Raw genomic sequence first — 20,973 nt, 5'->3', positions numbered from 1 at the left:
TCCATGATTGTAATGTATGTTTTAAAGGTATGTACCCTTTAAAATGTGAAGAATTAAGAATTGTATTGTTTTTTTGTTGTTTTTTTTTTCAGAAAAACAGGAAGAAGTTACAGGTTAAGAGTTACAAGAGAATTGCCCAGAACTGAGCAAAACAAGAAAAGAAAAATGTTTTGTTTTTTTTTTTTAAAAAAGTTTTGAATGTGTGTAACAGGCATCTTAATGCAGCACAAGAAAACTGATGTCATTTCAGGTTTCAAATGGTTAATTCATACAATAGATTCAAGCTTAAATTGGTTAATTTAAAATGTCTATCATCCCTAATATGTACAATTTTCAACACCGTGTGAGTCTCAGTACAAGCCATTAAATTCAACATACTGTGTATTTGGATAGTGGATTGCCCCTCAGTGTGGGATCAGTGCCCAGTGTGACACATTGAGCTGAGGCTGATAATAGATCACCTCCTCCCCACTCACTAACAGGAGCTTTCTGGCCACTAAATGTGCTAAACTGACACTTTGTGGCAGTTTGGTAATCTTAAGGGGTTTCTGCCACTTCCCCGCTTGACCCCACAGTATTAGTTTCTATGGAGGGGGTCAAATGTGGGTAAACCAAGGTACTTGGGAGGGCACCAACAAGACACTTTGGCTCAACCAAATGACACTGGACGTGGACAAAGAATGCCAATACTGATCATATGCTTAATGTACCATACTGGGTGAGTCAGTTGATAAAATGAAATAAAATAAAAAAATAAACTGTACCATTTAAGAATTGTTGATAATTTATTGACAATCGAGCAATATACAAGCAGGGTACAGAGCAAAGCTGCATGCAAGCTTAAATGTGTTTTTTTTTATGACAAAGGGTTAAGGTTTCTTCACAAAATTTGCACGATTATCTACATTTTAAGGATTATCTGAGTGGAACTGGAAAATTGAGGTAAAAGGAATACTTAACCCACAAAAAGACAATTTTAGATCAGTTCATGATGCAGTGTTACCTTGACTCTAAACATTTAAAACTAAACTAAGAGTGAAACTTCCTTTTTTTAGTAAAAATGTTGGGGACGTACTAAGCATGTAAATGGATAAATAGCATTTGAATTATTTTACTGTACGAGTTTGTACATTGATGTTTCTATTTAACATAGTCCCCAGTCAATCAGTGAATGTTCGCAGTCTTCCTGGTATGCAAGAAAAACAAAGTTTTCCTCAATGATTCAACATAACACAGCATGAAGAATTGATTTACAAATTATCATTTTGTTTGTGAAGTATTCCTTTGAATGTGACGATCAATAATATTTACTAACAAGCTTCATAGAACAATAGTAAGCATTAGGCTGCAATCTTGATTTGAAATGATTTGTTACAAAAATCAGGTCTCAAATTCAAATACTGGATTTTCTCTCTCCCCCCACGCTGGTGTATAAGACGTGCTCTGTTTTCCTGCAAAAATCAGAAATAAGGATTAAAGATTCACTGTGAGTGCTACAACATGATGTATGTGTAAAACTGTACAGCATCTTAACATAACATAGCATAACAGTAGGTCTTACTTCTTTTCTTAAATCCCATTATAACCAACAAAGCCAGGCCAATCAGGATAAGTGGCAAGACAATGTAGGTTGCTCCTGCACTCGTAGACAGCAACATTGCAGTCCCCACTGGCATATTTTCTACAGGAACACATAAAGATCACAGTCAGTACTTTTTTTTTTAATTGTTTTTATCTTCACTGTATGTTTCTTGATCAGTCAGCCCACCACTTTGGCCCAAGTGTAGGATTTAGGGGCATTCTTCAAAGAAATATCCTGGAAATGATAATCCTGTTTTTGTTAGAATGAGCTGTTCATCTTTATACGGGGAACGGGTTGTCCTCTGCAGAATCAGACATATTGTTCTACATTAGCCAAGGATGAGCAAACCAAGCACTGGCTCGAAAGGGCCGTTTGTATTTTGGGGTAGTTCTCCTACAAGCTAGGCACACACAGGAGAGGTTTCAGTTCTGCAACCTCACTGCAAAGTGCCTTAATATCCTATCAAGTATCAGGTATTTGGTTTATTCCAAATTTCTGCAAAACTGATGACATCCCCATCAGGCTCAGTTGTAGTTTGTGTTTTGTACTAACTTGGTATAAAACATTATACCTGCCCAGTTTCAGCATGTTACCATACTGAAAATCAGCTTACCTGCACAGTTAGGCAGGCTGCCATTCCAAATGCCACTGGAGGAGCAAGACATCACCTCTGTGCCATTCAGGGACAATCCCTCTCCACAGGTGAACAGGCACTGGGAGCCAAAGCTGAAGTTCCCCATAGGATGGGAGCAGTTCATAGCCAGAGATAAAGGCAAGGCACTAATGGCCTCACATTGTACCGCTGAGATGTGGAGAGAACAGAAAATGTAGTCACTGACATTGGATCAGCTGTTTGAATACCAGAGCAGCAAGTATGTTCATGTTACTGTGAGCTCTCACGGTTGCAGGTGGGCAGATCTTGACTCCAGAGGCCTGAGGAGTTACATGTCATAGTTGGTGTTTTTCTCAGCCAGAAGCCCTCATTACATTCAAAGTCACAGTGGGAGCTGTAGCTGAAAGGGGAGTAAGGATGGCTGCAGTTCATCCTCCCATGTTTTGGAGCCTTGGCCAGTAGGGGGCATGGCTGCGCTGCAGGTAGAAGTGAATAAAAATATATGACAGTCAGCTTCAGACCAAATAACCCTCATCTAGGCCCCTAAAGACCTTACCATTGATTCAACACATGACAAGATAGCGATACAGCTGGTGTGTTGTGCTATAAATTAATGCATTTTGTTATTCACATTTCCTCTTGTTTTGGATCACTTTACTCACTAGCCTCACCCTGATTACTTTCACCTGTCCCTCACTAGTCTTGCCTGCAGTTTACTCTCCTGTTTTCACTCCCCAAATTAGTGTTTCCCTACCTATACCTGCCAACTTCCTTTGTTTTTTCAGTTTGTGTTCATCTTCTGTCTGCAACTGGGTCCAATCCTGTGACTTGCACTTCATAATGTTACAGATGAAGGATATTCTAGAGCTTTATAAGGTAGAGTGGTGTTGAAACACCTCCTAAACCATGAAATTATGAGCTCTTATGTTTATTATAACCAACTGATAATGATACAGAGATTGTTTTTACCCAAACAACGTGGCATGTCTGCGCTCCATGTGCCCAGAGAGGTGCACTCTGTGTCAGACATCCCATTCAGGAGAAAACCTTCCTCACACGCTGACTTGCACTGTGATCCAAAACTGAACTCCTCACGAGGATTAGAGCAGACTAAGGAGCCATGAGAGGGAGAGTTCAGGGTGGGACATCTCTTAGCTGCAGGGGAAAAAGGAGAACTCAATATATTCAAGAGCTTTACAGTCAAGCTACCTAGACCATTAAATTAAAGATTTAATGACATTAAATTACACACTGGGCCTCTAAACTAAGAACTCCCCTGATGAGAGATCATGATACAGAGATTTATACTTTCTTCTTTGTTTTTACCAAAGCAATGAGGGACGTCTGTGCTCCATGTGCCTAGAGAGGTGCACTCTGTGTCAGCCGTCCCATTCAAAAGAAAACCCTCCTCGCATGTTGACTTGCACCGAGATCTAAAACTGAACTCTTCATGGGTATCGGAGCAGACCAAGGAGCCATGAGAAGGAGAGCTCAGAGTGGGACATCTCTTAGCTGGAAGGTAAACATGTTGAAGGAAAATGAGATATGTTAGAGTTTTATGTGGTAACAAGAAAGAAATTACAGATCATGATGCAAACATTATTAATTATTAACCCAAGCATTGTGGTATGTCTAAACTCCAAATGCCCAGAGAGGTGCACTCAGTGCTGGCTGCACCATTCAGCAGAAAGCCCTCTTCACAGGTTGTTGTGCACAGAGAACCAAAACTGAAGGAACCATTTGGGTCAGAACAGTTAAGGGAGCCATGAAGAGGATTTAATGGCTTACACCTCTTAGCTAGAAAAAATACAGAGACAAAAAAGACCAATTACAAAAAACGAAAAAAAAAAAAACAAACTCAAAACAAGCCAACTTTAAACTTATGAAAACAGACTTAAAAATTCATGGTCATACCCCGGCAAACAGGAGGTGCATGACTCCAGTTGCCCTGTGCAGAACATTTCGTCATGTTTGTGCCAATCATATCAAATCCTATTTCACACTGCAGTGTGCATGTTGAGCCAAAGCTGTGTGCTCCGAGAGGGTCCTGACATTGCATGGAGGCATGAGGTGGAGCCTTTAAACTGCTGCACTTTACCACTACAGAGGAAGAAACACTATCACTCATCAGAGTAGTATACAAATGTATCTGTTTTCAGGAAGTTTGTGTTAGGCATAATTTCTGTGACCCACCTGTGCATGTAGGTGAAGGGTTGCTCCATTGTCCTGAGGCCAGACAAGTGAATGTGTTGTCTCCGGTCAGGTAGCGGCCTTCCTGGCAGGTGAAGTTACACCGTGAGCCAAAGGAGAAGGGCTGCACAGTGTCCACACATGTCACGTTGCCCGTGACAGGGAAGAAAATGGGGGAGCACTTTTTGACTGTGGTGGGATGTAGATATAAATCACACAGTCAGTCCACTCAATGGAAATCAATGTACTTACAGAAATGTGTCAGTCTAAATGGCTGTGCATTATGACTCTGCTTTTATAAACATAGCATGAACATGACATAATGCTGACATAATTTACAGTCAAAGGAAACAGCAACTTCCAAACCACATTAAATTACAATGTTGTTTTCCCAATGCTGACACAAATGACTGTGAAGTTAAGTGTTAACAATTGTGACCTCAGTCCTATCTGACATGCAGTCTGGACAGGATGTGACCGCGCATTTTGGCCAGTTGAGAATTAATGAAAGGTGGCCATCAGTCTATCAACAGGGGTCAAGTATTACAAGAAAGGAAGTCACATACAAAGTGGCAATCGCAAAGAATTTCATAAAAAGTATTCAGATGGGAAACTTAATCAGGGTTAAGCTGGTTTAAAACATGATTGCGCCAAATTTTGCATTCAAAGTTAATGACAATCACTTTACTTGTACATGTTGGGACACTGGCTGTCCACTGGCCGGTGTGGTCACAGCGAATATGGTCCGCTCCACTGTGTTCATAGCCTTCATTACAATTGACCTCACAGGTGGAGTTGTAGCTGTAAGGTGCAACAGGGTGGCTGCAGTTCAGAATACCACCGCTGATGTTGGTGTGGTTCAGGACTGGACACTGTCTGACTGAGATAGGCAGTGAGAAATATTTTCCGTTTAACATTGACATCTGAAATAACAATTGTTTTTTAATTTGTTTATATCTAGTTGTTTTTATACCTTGACACAGAGGGACAGGGTGGTCCCAGAGTCCACTAGCTTGGCATAGCAGTTGGGGCACGCCTACTAGCTGAAAGCCAAGTTCACAGTGGAAATGGCAGGAAGAGTTGAAATGATTGGACCCATAAGGATGGAAACAGTTGTGAAAACCTTGTTCTGGATCCAGCAAAGGTTTGCATGCAATTGCTGAAAAGAAAACATATTAAATGTATTATTTAAGTAATCGCAGAACAAAAACCCTACACACAGGACATTTACATATACCATAACAATGTTTGCTCACCCTCATCACAACGTGAGCCCTGGAAACCAGGATGGCACTGGCAGGTATAGTTCCCAATGGTCTCAATGCAGTCTGCATTGGCACTGCAGGAATCCTGTGCACAAGAGACTACAAATATACAGGGAGATATCTCATATGTGGTAATAAGCCTACATGAGTCAGTAAATGTGTCCATTAAACAAAACTAAGTGTGTTTACCATTGTAGCAGATGATTCCCTTCTTCTTGCGACAGTTCTCGTTGTTCCACTTGGCTGTGTCCATCTCCCTCTTAATGTAAATCTCCACACAGTCCTGACCCACTATGTTATCTGGCTCCTCTGGGGCCCAGTTCTGAAGCCCTTTAGGCAACTTCTCATCAGTTTCTACCCAGACCCATTCTCCAGCCTTTTTGCCTATGCCTATCCAGTAATATTTTGGGCTAAATGGCAGCAGGTTGTTGATGAAGTCACTCTCCTCCTGGTTCCGAATGGGCACTATGTCTTTGAAGTGCTGCTGGCACCACTGGCGGGCTTCGAGCCATCTGCGGTTTGGACTGGTGTTGTAACTGTAGGTCCATGCATGTGCTCCTCCTCTGCTGCTCAGGTCTAAGATTGGTTTAAAAACATGATGATGAGATAAAATTGAACAGGTGAAGTGAGAAGAGACAGGAATCTGAAAGAGTTCGGTGCCTGTGAGATTATGAACACCTACCTTGTGTAAAAACAATGAATACAGCTGTCAGCACCATGTGATGCAGTTTTTGTCTGTCGACTGATTCTGGAAACATCTGACATAAAAAAAAAAGATGTTTTTCTTACAGTTGCATATTAGAGTGAATGTACAAAACTTGCACTGATATTTCACAGGTCTTACCATTTCATCTGTCTTCAGTCACTCAGTCTAGTTGTTTCTTCCACTTTGCTGACAATCGATGGCAAAGTGGCATTAATTGTCCATCAGGGAATGAGTCAATGACCAGTTTTGCAATATGTCTTTTGCGGTAACTTCCTTTCAGGAAGGATACTACCATATACCACCCATAACTCTGTGGGAACTCAAACACACAGACCCAGACACACAGGCATTCACTCATACTCATCAAAACCTAACTTAAAAACTTTTAAATTCATTTTAATTATATTTAGATGACACAGAAATACAACTCCACCAATGTTATTAGATGCATGTCTTGAGTGTATGTACGCATGATATAATTATAAACCATATAAAAAAAGTTTACAAAAACAAAAAAAAGAAATTGGTGCTGGACAAGAGATAATACAAGAGAGGAAAAAATTAAGTCTGCACACTGGATTATACTCCCATAAATATTCAATTCAATCACCACCGAGGTGATGATTTGAGCTGCATGCTCTACCTCAGAAAAATTATGAAATGTCACCTCGGTACCACCTTGGTAATTGAATTAAATATCTATGGGAGCACAATCCAGTGTGCAGACTTTGGTTTTTTTTTTCCTCTATTAATTAACCATCACATACCAGTAGAGGGACCCACTCATTATTTTGCAAATCACAATTAAGTCTCAAGTCTCATGTCAAGTCCGAAGTCAAGATTAAAGTCCCAGTGTCTTTAGCTTTCAGTTTTTAGTCCTAAATGATTAAATCCTAATGCTCTCTTAACCTAATGTAAAGCCATTTTAACAACAGAGTAATAAAATATTAAACTTACAAAAAAACAAACAAAATATATGATTTTATTTGTTAAAATCAGTGCGACTAAACCTAATAAAAAAAAAAACGTATTGACATCACACTTCCATATAGCACTATTAACCAGTAACAAGGATTTTGAAAGAAGGGATTTTGTATGTTTTTGTCATGTTTTGTTGTATCTTCTATCACTTTAGGGGGAAAAAAGTCTGACATTCTCTTTTCAAAGTGACTTTAGGGATAGGTATTATGTTTTCGAGTCAAGTGGCTCAAATCAAAGTTGCAAGCCTTTTTTGATTTTGTCAAGTCAAGTCAAAAGTCATGAAATTTGTGACTTTAGTCTGGCTCAAGCCCAAGTCATATGACTCAAGTCCACACCTGTGTCACATACACAGACACACAAAGGCTACATACTTTATATTCATTCATATATACAAATAAAGCTTTAACATAGGGTATATTGGACAAAACACTTAGATAACTAGTTATCCTGGCATGCAACATGTGCAGCCTGTTAGATTTATTTACTAGCAATCTACTAAAATATAACTAACTGCATTTGCATCATTAAAGATATATTTTAATAAGACATAAATGAGGTCCAAGTTGTCTGTCATCCCTGTGCCTCACTGCATGAATTTGTCACATCTTCAGGCTGCCTGTAAAGGACAAATAAGGCAAGGCAAGTTTATTTATACAGCACACTTCTGCAACAAGATAATTCAAAAGGCTTTACATAAAATGTCAAAAGCACTGAGGCAAAGAGCAAAAGAGACAAATTATAAAAGGACATTTAAATACAATTACGACATCATTAAATAGCTAAAGAACATAAAATAAAAACAAGCTTAAATATACTAAATCAAAGACACTTCTAGGATTATTGACAGTAATGAATCACAGTTACAGTGAAATAAACATGTTAACATTTTAGGTAACAGAAGCAAGGAACTGCAGCATTTGAGTTAATCAAGTTTTAGATATTGAATGTGCAGAAATGGGTGGAGTTGCTTTGCAAAAGTACATTTCAACACTTACCTTACTTGGGCAAGTTTCTTTCCTGTGAGAAATTAACAGACAAAAGCAGATCACTATTGAGGTCTGTTGCAATAACATGTATCTTTGTTTCGATGAAGCGCGATTGAGAAACACTGACTTTTTCTGCGTTTCATCCAGCAGAAACATAGGCAGCAGAGGGCTGAGAGGGCTCCACACCCAGCAACAGCAAACAGGGCCTGTTTATAGTCTGAGAAAAATAAGATACAGTCATCTTCATTCCAATTCACACAGTATTTGACAGTGATATTTATTTCTTTTTTTAAAAATAAATTATTACTACAACTACTGCTACTGCTGCCTGCAGGATTCATTAGAGGCAGATTCACCTTTACACAAAAAAAAGGCCAGCCTTGGTTTTGGTGTATTTATTATTTTTTAAAATACATTTTTAAGCTTTTACATAACTTCAAATATTTACTTGCACAAAAAGGTCTTGGGCCACTCCAGATTCCGGTGACCCCACAGGTGACAGCCGGCGAGCCTGTCATCAGGAAGCCTGGGTAGCATTTAAACTGGCAGGTTGAGTTGAATGTCAGGTTTCCTCCGGAGCAGCTAAGGTATCCGTTATCAGGCTGAGGCAGAGCAGGACATTCCACAGCTGGGGGACCAACACAGGTTAAAGTTCACCAGGAGTTATGTAACTGTGTTGTGTTAATTTTCTTCTGTGAAAAGTATTTGTAGGGCACAAACATGCTGATGCAAGTATTTTGAAGAGTTTTTGAATGCTAGTTTCAGCCTAACCTTGGGAAACAGAGGAAACAGATGCAGGGACTTGTGATCATCATAAAAGATTCTGTCATAAAATTCAGTTCATGTTCAAAAGAAGCGCCGTCTGAGACGGTGAACAATACAGAGGCTAAGAATGGGATGGTGAAAAGTTCACACATCAGAATGTGAACAATGAGACTTCAGTATACTACACCTGACTGTATTTGCATTCTTCTGGAGCTGTGTTTGTTTCCACCTCATGAATTTTAGTCCAATGTCCACTCTCTTTAAGATCTTTTTTTTTAATTTATTTATTGGTCTCAACCAACTTCTTAAGGGAAATATTTGTCTTTTTAGCATTAACTGCTCCACTGTGCTAAGCAATCGACCCCAATATTGTCTGTTTGTTATTTAGGGCTGGTTAGGTAGTGTCCAATCGGGTTTTTTGAGATCCCTGTTGTGGTCGAGAACGGGCTAACGGTGAGAGTGAACCAAATCAGTTAAGGTGCAAAGTGGAAAATTAACACTTTGAGCTGAAAGACACTATAAAGGTGTACAGTGCTGAGGGGAACTGCAGAGTAGGGTGATAGTGGACAGCTTGCTAAACTCAAACCCTGAAAGCTGTTGTCCAGTCATAGCTTGTCACATTGTTGTGCCTTGAGGCCCAGACACACTAAACCGATTTAAAAAAAACTGGCAATGAAGGCTGACGGTTGCAATACCTCATGCCACCTGGGTTTTGGACAAAACTTTGCACCTGAACACAGTGCAGAGACTACAACAAAAGGCTATCTAGCAAATGCTCTGCTCTTGAGTGAGAGGAAATAACTCTCCATACCAGCAGGGGGCGGTAGTCTGTATTCATCATTTAAAAAAAGGAAACTGGAAGGCCATCAGAATGGAGTATAATTTTCATGCACTTGCAAACAATAACACAAACAACTGTGAACTGTCTCTGCAAAAGAGCTGCATGGCTAAAAATATCCAACACTGATTCAGCATTCTGAATTGGCTAAAAGAAAAATGTAGACAAGGGCTGACTTAGTGACGACGGTGGGGGGCACCCTGCAAAAACTAGGGTGACAGATGCTTAGCAGTGGCTTAGCATTTACCGATTGCAGACCGTTGGCTTGGTGTGCCAGGGCTCTTTAAAAACTGACCAAAATAAAGTAAATTAATGGTTTTAAATGTGCTACCCTTATGCAGTTTGCAGAATATGGATGTGAACAACAGCAAACAAAAACTTTCAGTGTACATATAGGCCCATGACAATTTTTTAAAGATAGATTTGGAAAGGGGCGCCTGGTGGCACAGTGGATAGAGCGGTGCCCCATATACAGACGTTGTATCCTCGCCTTAGTGGTTGCGGGTTTCGATTCTAGCCTCAGCCCTTTTCTGCATGTCACCCCCTCTCTCTCTCTCTCCCCCTTTCACGCTTAAACTGTCCTGTCCATTAAAGGCAATAAAAGCCCAAAAAGATAGATTTGGAAAAAAAATTCCACCTGTCCTTTAAATAAACATCATCCACTGTAAAAAAAAAAAATGGAGACTTTTTTTTAATTTAAGAGAGCTAACTCCTCACCTGTTTGGCACCTGTCTCCCTCATAGCCAGGATCACAGAGGCAGGTTATGTTGTTTATGGTCTCCTGGCATCTTCCTCTGCCACATATTGTTGCATTACATTGTGCTGTTAAAGAAAAAATGCAATACTAAAACAATCTCATCCACTTCTAAATCTGTAACAACCCTCAAAACCAATCAGCTTTTACATACCTTTATAACAAACAGCAGTTTTCCGATTGGCACATTTCTCATCATTCCACTTCCCTCGGTTTGGTCCTTGGTTCACGTAGATCTCCACACAGAACTCTGTGCTGTGGTTGTTGTTGGGCTCGTTTGCTGCCCATGACTGCTCACCAATCCATGTGCTGTTATTCCCAATCCATGTCCAAGGTTCATTCATGTGGTTTTTAGTGATTCCAATCCAGTAATATGGACTCTTGGTTTTATTTGGCAGCATGGAGACCAGAAAGTCATTCTCAAACTGGTTTTGGATGACCACCATGTCTGTGTAAGTGGTCTGGCACCACTGTCGGGCCGCGGCCCAGTTCATTATCTTCTTATCTGAGTGATGATATGTCCAGCCCAAGACAATCTCAGTCAAGGAGCAACCTAATGCACAATTTGAAAGACAAACATTAAGGACAGTTCTCTTGTCATTAGATGTGAAAGAGTTTATGCACAATGTTATCTTACAATGGACATTTTTCTCTTGCCTTAAAAATAATACTCACTGAGGAGGAGGGCTAATATCCAAATCATTTTCAGTTAGTGACCTATAAACTCCTGCTGTCTGTCCAAAGAAAAAATGATTTAAAGGTCAAGAATATTGATGAAAACAATAATGAAAAATACCTGAATTAGAACTTGCGTACTTACCCAGAGTTGGTATTTTAAAATGAGAATGATATAGTTTCTAAACTGTTTGAAGTAAACTTCCCACTTAAGTTGAATCCCTGTTTTCTAATTGAATCAAATATGAAACCTTACACCACAGCAGTAAAGTAAGTGAATGTTAGTTTGCTGCGAGAAGTAACCAGTGTCCGGCTTTTATATTTCTCTTCTGCAATTCGGTACAACATTATCATAGAATAGCTGGATGTTTACTTTCCAGAGTGAATGCATGTGATGAATGAATGGCTGACTTAATGACCTGTTATACCTGAACAGGCCTTTTGGGAAATTACCCTTGTTTCTGGTAAATGTGGGATTGGCAATGCATGAAATTGGAACACAAACAATACAAAAATGTTTCACATGATAGGTAAGCCCAAGGTCACAGTTGAATCTTGGAGCCAACACACAGTAATATTTCCCCCAAAGAGAAATTAAAATCTTTCACCATCTTGCAACTAAAGCTACAGTTGATGGCTTTTATGAAAATGAAATAAATATATATAATAATAAAAACTATAATAAAACTAATTTATGTTATTATAATGACTGAAATATGTTTCTAAAAATATTAACAGCTGTGTTAGAGACTGAGAAGATTCTCAATGGCTGTTTCTATTGATTTGAGGTAATAGTTATAGTAGATAGTAATAGTTGTTTTTTTTTTTTTTGCAGGCTGAGACAGAAGTTAGCATCACCCTGGTTCCTTCATTAAAGAACATATGGGATTTTCTCATTGGATTTTGGATTATGACATAAAATAAGATTTGTGTCAAATAAAAGTTAATAATACTTATGCATTTGGTTCAGCAAGATTATCTTCACAAATGAACAATACTTTTCTGATTTTTGAAGCCTAAATGAATTTGCCAGCAGTAAAACATTAGACTATAAGCAAACTACACTGTTGCATGATGAGTCCTGTAAAAACTGGTTAACACAAGCTTAAGAGACTTTCACGTTTTGTTCTGTGATATAGAATATGTTATTACGACCCCCACTCATAAATTTTACACAGACCTTATTTTAGGGATCTAACCAAAAACCCAGTTTTCCAGTTTTAGGACATATTCATTAGGACTCACTGCAGCACTTGTGAGAAATTCAAAGGGGCAGAGGAACAAGATTTTTCACAGATTAAACATCTCCTTTAGTGCTGCGTGAATATAGTGACAGTTTCAGCAAATATGACAAAAAGTTATTTTTTATAAAAGTGACCAATAAAGCTTCAACTGCGTGTTCTTGGTCACTTTGGCTGTTTCGCTTAGGGGAAGTATTCCTTTGCTTAGAAAACAAATTGATTATTTCAAATAATTTTAGTTTTGAAATATTAAAAAGAAACTCTTGCTTACTGTAAATAGCAACATGGAATAAAGCCTTTACATTGTAACTAGAAAAAGTGTTTTTTCAGTACAGTAATTGAGTTTTTCGTGACAATGCTTCTCTGCACCTTAATATGCTGTTCAAGTGTTTAGCAACAACAAATTACAGAGAAACACAGTGTCCACACTGTCAGATGCTCTGTCAGTATGACGGAAGAGAACAGAACTATTTCTGCTGAAGTGCTGACACATATAGCACTGATTATGGTAAAACAAACAATGATGACTATCTGTAAAACAGATTACGGCAGCAACATAGCTTTTTCTAGCTTCCATCTCAGTGTTATTCAACTATTCATCTCTGTCCTGTCCTTTGTAATAGAGGTGAGAGAAACAGGCAAGAGGTCTGCACTGTATACAGAAAAGGTTCTTCCTGGACCTCTGTAAAAACACATGATGTCCTGCAACGTCAGGATAAATGCCACTTCTGAAAAGTGTGGGAACATGTTGGTTGGCTCTTGGCCCATGAAAAATATGATAGATGCACCATTGTAAAGTAATTAGTTTAACAAAAGTAGCTGAGCTTGCAAGCTTAATAGAAGGGGCACAAAAATGGGATGTTAAAGTCAGTAGGATTAGTAATGTAGGGGGTGCATGTATGATTAGTGTGGTGTGGAAATGAGGTAGAGCGTGTAAAATAAGCAAAAGGATACCAAGGATAAACTATAGCTCATACATCATCAATGAAGGTGAGAGTAAATGAGTAGCAGACAGAGGTGTAGTGGAGGGTGTACACAGGTATATACATCTATTTTTCTGACTGTTTACAGTATACCTGCCTATAAACTAAAACCTGTTATAGGGGTGAGTATTCCCAGTACATCCAGAACACATCCACCTTACCAAGATTACCTACCAAATTTTGGTTTGTGTCACAGCTGATTGGGTACCCCTCTAACCTGCCTACATAACAGGAGAAAACCTCCCTTAATACCTCAAAGCCTTTTGTACACCGTTTCACAGCATATCGAGGAAACATGTCATTCAATTTGGAAACCGTAGCAAAACTTTGCACACTGTTTTGAGACTGAACATGCCCCAGGCCATCATACAGACACCACTGAATAATAGCAGGGGTTGCAACAGTTGTGTATGGAGTCAATGGCTGAACCTTTGTATCATTCAATGAGTGTAGGGACACAAATGACTTTTTTTTCCCCCATTGTTTTTAAACTGACATCCATTCATGATGCTGAAAGATGTATTAAAAAAAATCCAAGAGCAAGTCAGTTTCACCTTTTATTATGTATTAAAAAACATGAATTTGAACATACAGAAACATGAATGAGCATTTAAAATACAACAGCCACAGGGTAAATAAATAGTACATAAATACTGAAATTAACATAGTGATATTATTCACAGCTTTGCAATTATATGGCAATCCACCCGCAATGTTATATAACATTTACAGTAACATGAATAAAGCCACATTTCCAGCATGTTCATAAACCTGTAGAACAATGTGTTCAATATAAAACTCCCCTTGGGAGGAAATACATGTGACAACATGACACAACATGACAAAGCAAATCATGACACTGAAGAAAACATAATATAAAAATCAAATGGTCTGAACACATTTCTTCTCACCATTAATAGCTCTGACATATTGAACAGATCTTATACTAATTAGAATTATTCATATATTCACATTACTAAGACTGACTCACACACAGTTATGTTAGAGATAAATGCAAGTGTCCTTTGTTGTTAAATATATGTGCTCTAAATGAGGCTGTCAATGCTGTTTTTGTAGAAGACCTGTGGAGGCTCCTCAATCTCAGAGTTGCTGTAAGAAAAGAAAGAATAAGAAGATGAGCACTGCAATTCAAAACAACTTGTTTAGTTTAAGAATAATGGATGTATGAAATACGAGAGTTGAATGCTTATCTTACCTGTTCAGCTCAAACTTGGTAGCTTTCCGCTTCAGTCGTTTCAGGATCCACAAAGCCATAGACAGAGCTGATAATGACAGAGCGCCCCCTGCTGCCGCACCGGCAGCAATGGCAGCAGTCCGAGGTTTGGGAGCTGTGGAAACATAACCAAGTTAATAATTTGACCTTTTACACTCAATCGTGTATTATATTTCTGGTATTGGATTACATTTTCTTCTGTTTGTTCCCTCTCTGTTTTACCTTGGCACGTTGGTGTCTCTCCAGTCCAATTGCCATGGCGATCACAGGTCAGCACCTCATGTCCGTGTAGTGAGTAATCTTGATTGCATGTGAAGAAGCACTGTGAGTTGAACACCGATTCACTGTCTGAGCAGTTGATGTGTCCGTTTTCAGGAGCCTCAAGCAATGGGCATCTGACTGCTGTGGGAGAACACGGCAACAATATAGAGGTTAACCAGTATATATTGATAATGGAGATCTCATTTTAGTGACACCAACCAGTGCATGCAAATTAATATGACAAACTGTACAATTTGGTATGTGTGTATACCTGTGCAGTTTGGTGGTGTGGAGGTCCACTGGCCAGGATTTACACACTCCATGCTGAGTGCACCCTGCAGCTCGTGGCCTTCATCGCAGTTGAAAGTGCATACCATACCAAGTGGATGGGGGGTCACGGTAGAAGCAGGTGAAGACAGAGAAGGGCTGCAGCTAATCTGGACACTTGTTGGGATCTCGGGAACAGGACATCCTCTTGCTAAAAAGACAAAAATAAAGATGGTGAGATGTCATGAAATAGCACAAAATCAGTGTACAAAGACTGTGAAAAAGCTTTGTAGTAGGCACAGATTTATGTGAATATATGCTACCATACCTTTGCAGGTGGGTATGGGGTCACTCCACTGTCCGTCCCCAGAGCACTGAGCTGTTTGCACTCCCTGCAGTTCAAAGCCTGCCTCACAGCTGAAGCTGCAGGTGGAGTCTGGCCTCAGGTCGGTCAAAGGTTGGCTGCACTCGGGAATGAGGTGAGCTTCTCCCCCTGGATTCTTGCAAGTGATGGCTAACAGGAAAAGATAAAAAGGTATATTTAGTATGTTTGTCACAAAGGCAAAAAACAAAAAAAATTCCTCTTTGAAGGCTGTTGGATTAAATTTAACCCTCACCTTCACAGCGAGGCATCCTTTCGCTCCATTCAGCCGCTGATGTGCATGTCATCATGCTCGGTCCCACCAGGTTGTAGCGAGTGACACAGCTGAAACTGCAGGTGTTTCCGTAACTAAACCTAGTGTCTGCATCATCTCCACAGCTGACAACACCATTGTCCAGCTCCAGTAGAGCAGGGCACTGCACAGCTGCAAAATAGAGAGTGAACAAAAGGTCAACAGTAGCCTTTTTATGGAGCGACATCACTTTTCCTTGTGCTGCTTTCAGAATCCTTTCACAACTACTTAAACTTTTTAAATTCTGAGAAAATCAAGTAAAGTGGTTTCTCTCAACAACATGGGGAAAGGCAATGAGCAATTTGGTAATAAATGTTTCACGCGTTGCAAAAATTAGAAGATTTAGAAAATCATGTTTAAAAAGCAAGGGGGAAAAAGCTAGGAAAAAAATACATTTATAAATATTACATAATTACATATATAAAATCATTGCCCATATTGTTAAAATTTCTACTTAAAAAATGTTGAACTCATTTTCAGGGTTTTTTTGTGCTTAAAAAAAATCTTAAATACATCATATATCTTTTCACTCATATTAACAAGTCTAAATACAAAATGGTATGGATATAATCAATACTTTAAAATATTGCAAGCTAAAAACATTCAAATGTGGGCGTACCAACACAAGTGGGCTGTGAGGCATTCCAAAATCCTGACCCTTCACATAGCAGAGTGTTGGACGGGGAATCAGCGAGAACATAGCCCTCATCACAGGTAAAAACACAGGTGGACTGGTATCTGGAGGGGCCCAGAGGATCAGAGCAATTCATGGATCCTCTTGCTGGACTTGACAGTTCTGGACACTGGACCACTGTGGGCGACAGGACCGTCAAAAACACATTACAGCAGGCTCCATCACTGTGATAATAACATCCTGTTGCTCTGATATGATACCTTGATATCACTGGTCAATGTCATGCCACTTTAATGAGTTTTGTTGCTTTGTCATACTCACATTCACACGTAGGGAGCTGCTCTGACCACTGTGTGGAGGCAGTGCATGTCAGGGGTCTTGACATATTCAGCTTGTATCCTTCCTCGCAGGAGTACTGGCACGAGGAGTCATAGGAGAAGTCTCCGTATTTGTGAGTGCAATTTACACTTCCTTTATCAGGAACGGTCACCTCCTCTTTGTTACACTTAACAACTGCCAAAAAAGGAAGGAAGACACGATAAGATATCAGCTCCAGGCTGTAAGTGACTTAATGTAAACTTTTAAAATAGTGTTTTCTTACCGTGCTCACATCTCTCTCCATAAAAGCCCTCAAAGCAATCACATTTGTGGCTGTTGATGGTTTCTACACAGTCTCCATGGAGGCATGAGTCGTTCTTACAGGCAGCTGGGGGGGGAAAAAAGTGGTACTTTTATGTAGCTTGCATAGAATAAAACCATTTCTCTGAGCTTTTATTTTTATAAATACAATCAATAAATAAGTTAAGGAAGCCAAAAAGGTAGATTCCATAATAATAAACAAAATAAAAAATAAAATAAAATGAAATAATAAAATAAGATGTTGCTCACCTGTGTAGCACAGAGCAGTCTTCAACTTCCCGCACCTCTCGTCGTTCCATTTGCCTGCCTGTGCATTTCTTTTTATGTACATCTCCACACAATCCTCATTCACCCCTGCACTCCTTCCATTCTTGCCATTGTTTGGTTCGCCAATCGCCCAGTTGGTTGCTTCTGCTGTCAGAGTCTTGTTGGTTCCCACCCAGGTCCAGACATTTTTGACCTTGCGGATCCCGATCCAGTAGTAGGTGGATTTCTTGGGCAGCCAGCTGTTGAGATGCTCAATCTCCTCCTGGTTCTGGATGGCTACCATGTCTGTGTAGCTCTCCTGGCACCAGTCTCTAGCTTGCTGCCAGTTCATGGTGGAGTTAGAGTAGAAGTAGGACCAGCAGTCTACACTTGTCCACATACACAGCACTGAGGATGGAGGACACGGGTTAGATTGAAATGTTATAAGGATGGATTTTAAAAAAGTAATACATAAAAGAAAAGTGAAGGTGAAAGTTGGATACGAAAGATTTTATCTGCATTAGATTTACGTACTTGAGCAAAGAAAGGTCAAGCTGATCCATGAGGTCTTAGATCCACGGGTTTGAAGTAATCCAAGGCAGGACTTCTGTTAAAATTAGGCAAACAAAAAGGTCAGTTAAAATAAATTCATACCATAAATGCATCACTGGCCACAAACAGGCACTGAATGAGAGTTGCACTAAAGAGAACTGTACTAAATTGTCTACACTCACCATTTTAACAAGTATGTGTGGTAACCCTGAGAAGACTCTTAGTATTTCTTCAGTCTCAGCTCTTTTGATGATGAGATGATTCTGAGTTGGATGTGTTGAGGGGCTGGCTTTTATACAATTTATCGGTGCGATCCACTTTTCCTGGAAGGTCTCATCCCAAGTTTTTTTTTTCGGTGGAAATCCCCCCAACCCCCCCCCCCCCCCCCCACCCCTCTATCCCACCTCAGCGCTTGGGAACTTTCCCTTCTGCTACTCCCTCCTTTCTTTCGTCCCTTCCTTTAGAAGGAAAAGTTTGATAGTAGTAGTGCTTTTGTTATTAGTATCTATATTAGTGCCACTGGAAAGTAAGGATATATACCCAAGTAGTGAATAAAATAACAATTTGGAGGACGTTGTACTTTACATGAGTATTATATGCTACTTTACACTTCTAGTACACAATATTTCAGAGGGAGATAGTGTACTTTTTTCTTTTTTACACTACATATTTGACTTCTATAGGTTTTTTAAAATATCTTTAATATTTTAATTTTCATCCAAAACATAGGATGACCTTATAAAGTACAATGTATTGCTTACATTTGTACCACTTTTTAATATGTATACAATATGTATATGTATAATAATTACATAATTACATACATATACATTTATATATATATATACATATAGTTAAAAGCTCCAGCTCAACCAGTTGCAATATTTAAAATGTTGTTTTCTTTAATGATAACAACAATAATTAATAATAAACTTTATTAAGGACACAGAAAAAAGTCCATAGTGGTCGGTAGTGAAAATGGTCCTATGTACAAATACAAAAATACAACAGATACAATAAATACGAAAAAAAAAAAAACCCAGGAAAACCGGAAACAAACAACAATACATTGTGTAAGTTCATATTAAAATAAGGCAAAAATCAAAGTATCGCTAACAGTTCGAAAACTAAAATAATATACAAAAACACAATAATTGTACACAGTGAAACGGGACATTCTACTTTTTATTTTTTTAAAACATTTTTTTTTTGTTTAACAAGACACAGCCAAAATTGCTACTGCCAAAGCCAACAAACTCCTTTTAAATAAACAGTACTTTTAATCTCATAAAGCCTAAAAAAAACAAAGTAAAACTCCCAAAACCATCCTGATTCATTGGTTGACTGTTCCCCAACTCCACTTTGCTTTAAAAAACTTGTCTAAAATGACACAAATATACTGATAAGTACCAATGTGCCCAAAAACCTTGGTGAATTAGCATACCCATACTATAGCAAAGACAAAGTAAATAGCATAAAGAAAGCAATACATTTCCTGGGGAAAGCCCAAAAACACACACAGAAGAAAAAGGCTACTATAAAGGAAATGCAGTTTTGGAAGTGATGAATTCCTATGAGCTGATAAGACAGATGGAGAGAGATTTAGAGTGCTGAAAATATTCCCACTGTTTCCTTTTATTTGAATATGAAGCTTTAAATATTTGCCACCAAATGAAAACAAAGAAAATGTAAGCTTCATGATGATTAATTCCACTCAAAACCCACTGGCAGCAGCACTACATGTGCCAACAGACAATGCACTTACTGGAACATGCTTTTCACATTGAAAGGATGCCAAAGGATGCGCTCATCAAAAGAAAGAGAGTTAAAAAAAAAAAAACCAAAAACCCCAATGCAATGGTGGCAAACAAACACTTTACGGGTATTTTTCATGGGTGTCCAGAGACGGGAAATGTGTGGTGTGAGAGCAGAGGCGCCTGCAGGCTGCCTGTGTTTCTAGAAGTGACAGTTCATTTCCTTCCTCTCTGATCTGAGGCACTGGATAGTAGCCACTGTTGCTTGACACCTCTTAACCTCCATCCCTTCCACTGAAAAATAATATACAATGCCTAATTAACTCATACAGAATAAAGCCCAAGGGAGAAAGTCAGTTTCACCTTTGATAAGAAAATCCTAAACGGATATAGATTTGTGCTCTGATCACCACAGATCTATTCTTGCAAATAATCATGCATTAAAAAAAATTGGTTAATGTGAATATGACCATAACTGTGACTTTAATAGTACTGTTAGACTGCATACCAGTTACCAAATATCACAAAAAATCAAAACTTCTATTTACCGTCACTGTCCTGTTTGATGTGATAAAGCAAGAGATGAAAGGTTTGTGACTGTTACAAGTGTTTTTGGCTCCATATTAAAGGCTGCACGATGGGTTACTTGTTTAAGAGGCCATGTGATATCTAGAGGGTCAAGCATCTGTGGCAAAAATATCTATCCTGCTGTCTGATTAAGTAGTCCTGAACCAACAGCTACATCCCTACTAGCTGGCCTCTGACCCTCCTGATAGACATCAGCGGAAAATCTTCTCTGGTTAAAGGAAACAAAAAAACAATCAAATGGATAAAAGAAAAAGTCCTAAGCTTGCTCACATTAGGGGTGACCTTAGGGTCTGAGGCCTGCAGAATCTAATATCTTTTAAATCACTTTTTAAAAGTAATCGGTTAAAAAGCCCTTTATTAATTTTAGCAGATTTACTTGTTAATTCATTTTGTACATTTAATTGTTAATTCATTTTGGCACATTGTTTAATATAAACATATTTTATTTGATGATCATTGTTATTTTACATTGTTTTTATCTTACATCATCATTGGTTATTATATGTATGTATGTTTTGTATGTTTCTATTTTAATTGTTTGATTT

At 38.8% G+C, this 20,973-nt stretch overlaps 2 protein-coding genes across 3 annotated transcripts; both read right to left on the bottom strand.

Moving 5' to 3' along the window:
- Window positions 1–1,119: 1,119 nt before the first annotated feature.
- On the bottom strand, window positions 1,120–18,354 carry LOC121963698 (sushi, von Willebrand factor type A, EGF and pentraxin domain-containing protein 1-like). Its single transcript, XM_042513963.1, has 29 exons — window positions 18,269–18,354; window positions 18,069–18,141; window positions 17,538–17,942; window positions 17,251–17,355; window positions 16,971–17,162; window positions 16,635–16,826; window positions 15,959–16,147; window positions 15,670–15,855; window positions 15,346–15,552; window positions 15,036–15,215; window positions 14,796–14,928; window positions 14,637–14,689; window positions 10,835–11,233; window positions 8,772–8,951; window positions 6,495–6,502; window positions 6,333–6,408; window positions 5,840–6,226; window positions 5,642–5,749; window positions 5,359–5,544; window positions 5,074–5,265; window positions 4,389–4,574; window positions 4,110–4,295; window positions 3,810–3,992; window positions 3,522–3,707; window positions 3,165–3,350; window positions 2,483–2,671; window positions 2,196–2,384; window positions 1,562–1,681; window positions 1,120–1,451 (listed from the first exon to the last, which is right to left on the bottom strand). The coding sequence occupies exons 1-29, from the start codon at window positions 18,269–18,271 to the stop codon at window positions 1,381–1,383; spliced, it is 4,950 nt and encodes a 1,649-aa protein (XP_042369897.1). The 5' UTR covers window positions 18,272–18,354; the 3' UTR covers window positions 1,120–1,380.
- LOC121938220 (L-selectin-like) lies at window positions 7,444–11,630 on the bottom strand. 2 transcript variants are annotated; one of them, XM_042481494.1, is made up of 8 exons: window positions 11,501–11,630; window positions 11,356–11,414; window positions 10,835–11,233; window positions 10,644–10,748; window positions 8,772–8,951; window positions 8,451–8,540; window positions 8,333–8,354; window positions 7,444–7,953 (listed from the first exon to the last, which is right to left on the bottom strand). In XM_042481494.1, exons 2-8 carry the CDS (start codon window positions 11,381–11,383, stop codon window positions 7,908–7,910), a joined length of 870 nt encoding a protein of 289 aa, XP_042337428.1. In that variant the 5' UTR covers window positions 11,384–11,414; window positions 11,501–11,630; the 3' UTR covers window positions 7,444–7,907. The 2 variants fall into 2 exon arrangements, with proteins under 2 accessions (XP_042337428.1, XP_042337435.1); XM_042481501.1 differs by having other exon boundaries at window positions 11,356–11,410.
- Window positions 18,355–20,973: the final 2,619 nt, after the last annotated feature.

Source organism: Plectropomus leopardus, chromosome 3 (assembly GCF_008729295.1).
Source record: "Plectropomus leopardus isolate mb chromosome 3, YSFRI_Pleo_2.0, whole genome shotgun sequence".
Classification (NCBI taxonomy): Eukaryota; Metazoa; Chordata; class Actinopteri; order Perciformes; family Serranidae; genus Plectropomus; species Plectropomus leopardus.
Note: the sequence above shows the minus strand (reverse complement) of the source record. Positions and strands in the feature narration are given on the sequence as shown.

Excerpts from the sequence above, each read along its gene's own strand:
- LOC121938220 (XM_042481494.1), bottom strand. The coding sequence starts at position 11,383 with ATGATTTGGATATTAGCCCTCCTCCTCA. Across the intron at positions 10,749-10,834 it reads AACTGCTGTTTGTTATAAAG|CACAATGTAATGCAACAATA; the intron begins GTATGTAAAAGC and ends TTTCTTTAACAG. Across the intron at positions 8,355-8,450 it reads CTGGATGAAACGCAGAAAAA|GAAAGAAACTTGCCCAAGTA; the intron begins GTCAGTGTTTCT and ends AATTTCTCACAG.
- LOC121963698 (XM_042513963.1), bottom strand. Across the intron at positions 16,827-16,970 it reads GCAGCTCCCTACGTGTGAAT|TGGTCCAGTGTCCAGAACTG; the intron begins GTGAGTATGACA and ends TGTCGCCCACAG. Across the intron at positions 5,545-5,641 it reads GGGCTCACGTTGTGATGAGG|CAATTGCATGCAAACCTTTG; the intron begins GTGAGCAAACAT and ends TTTTCTTTTCAG.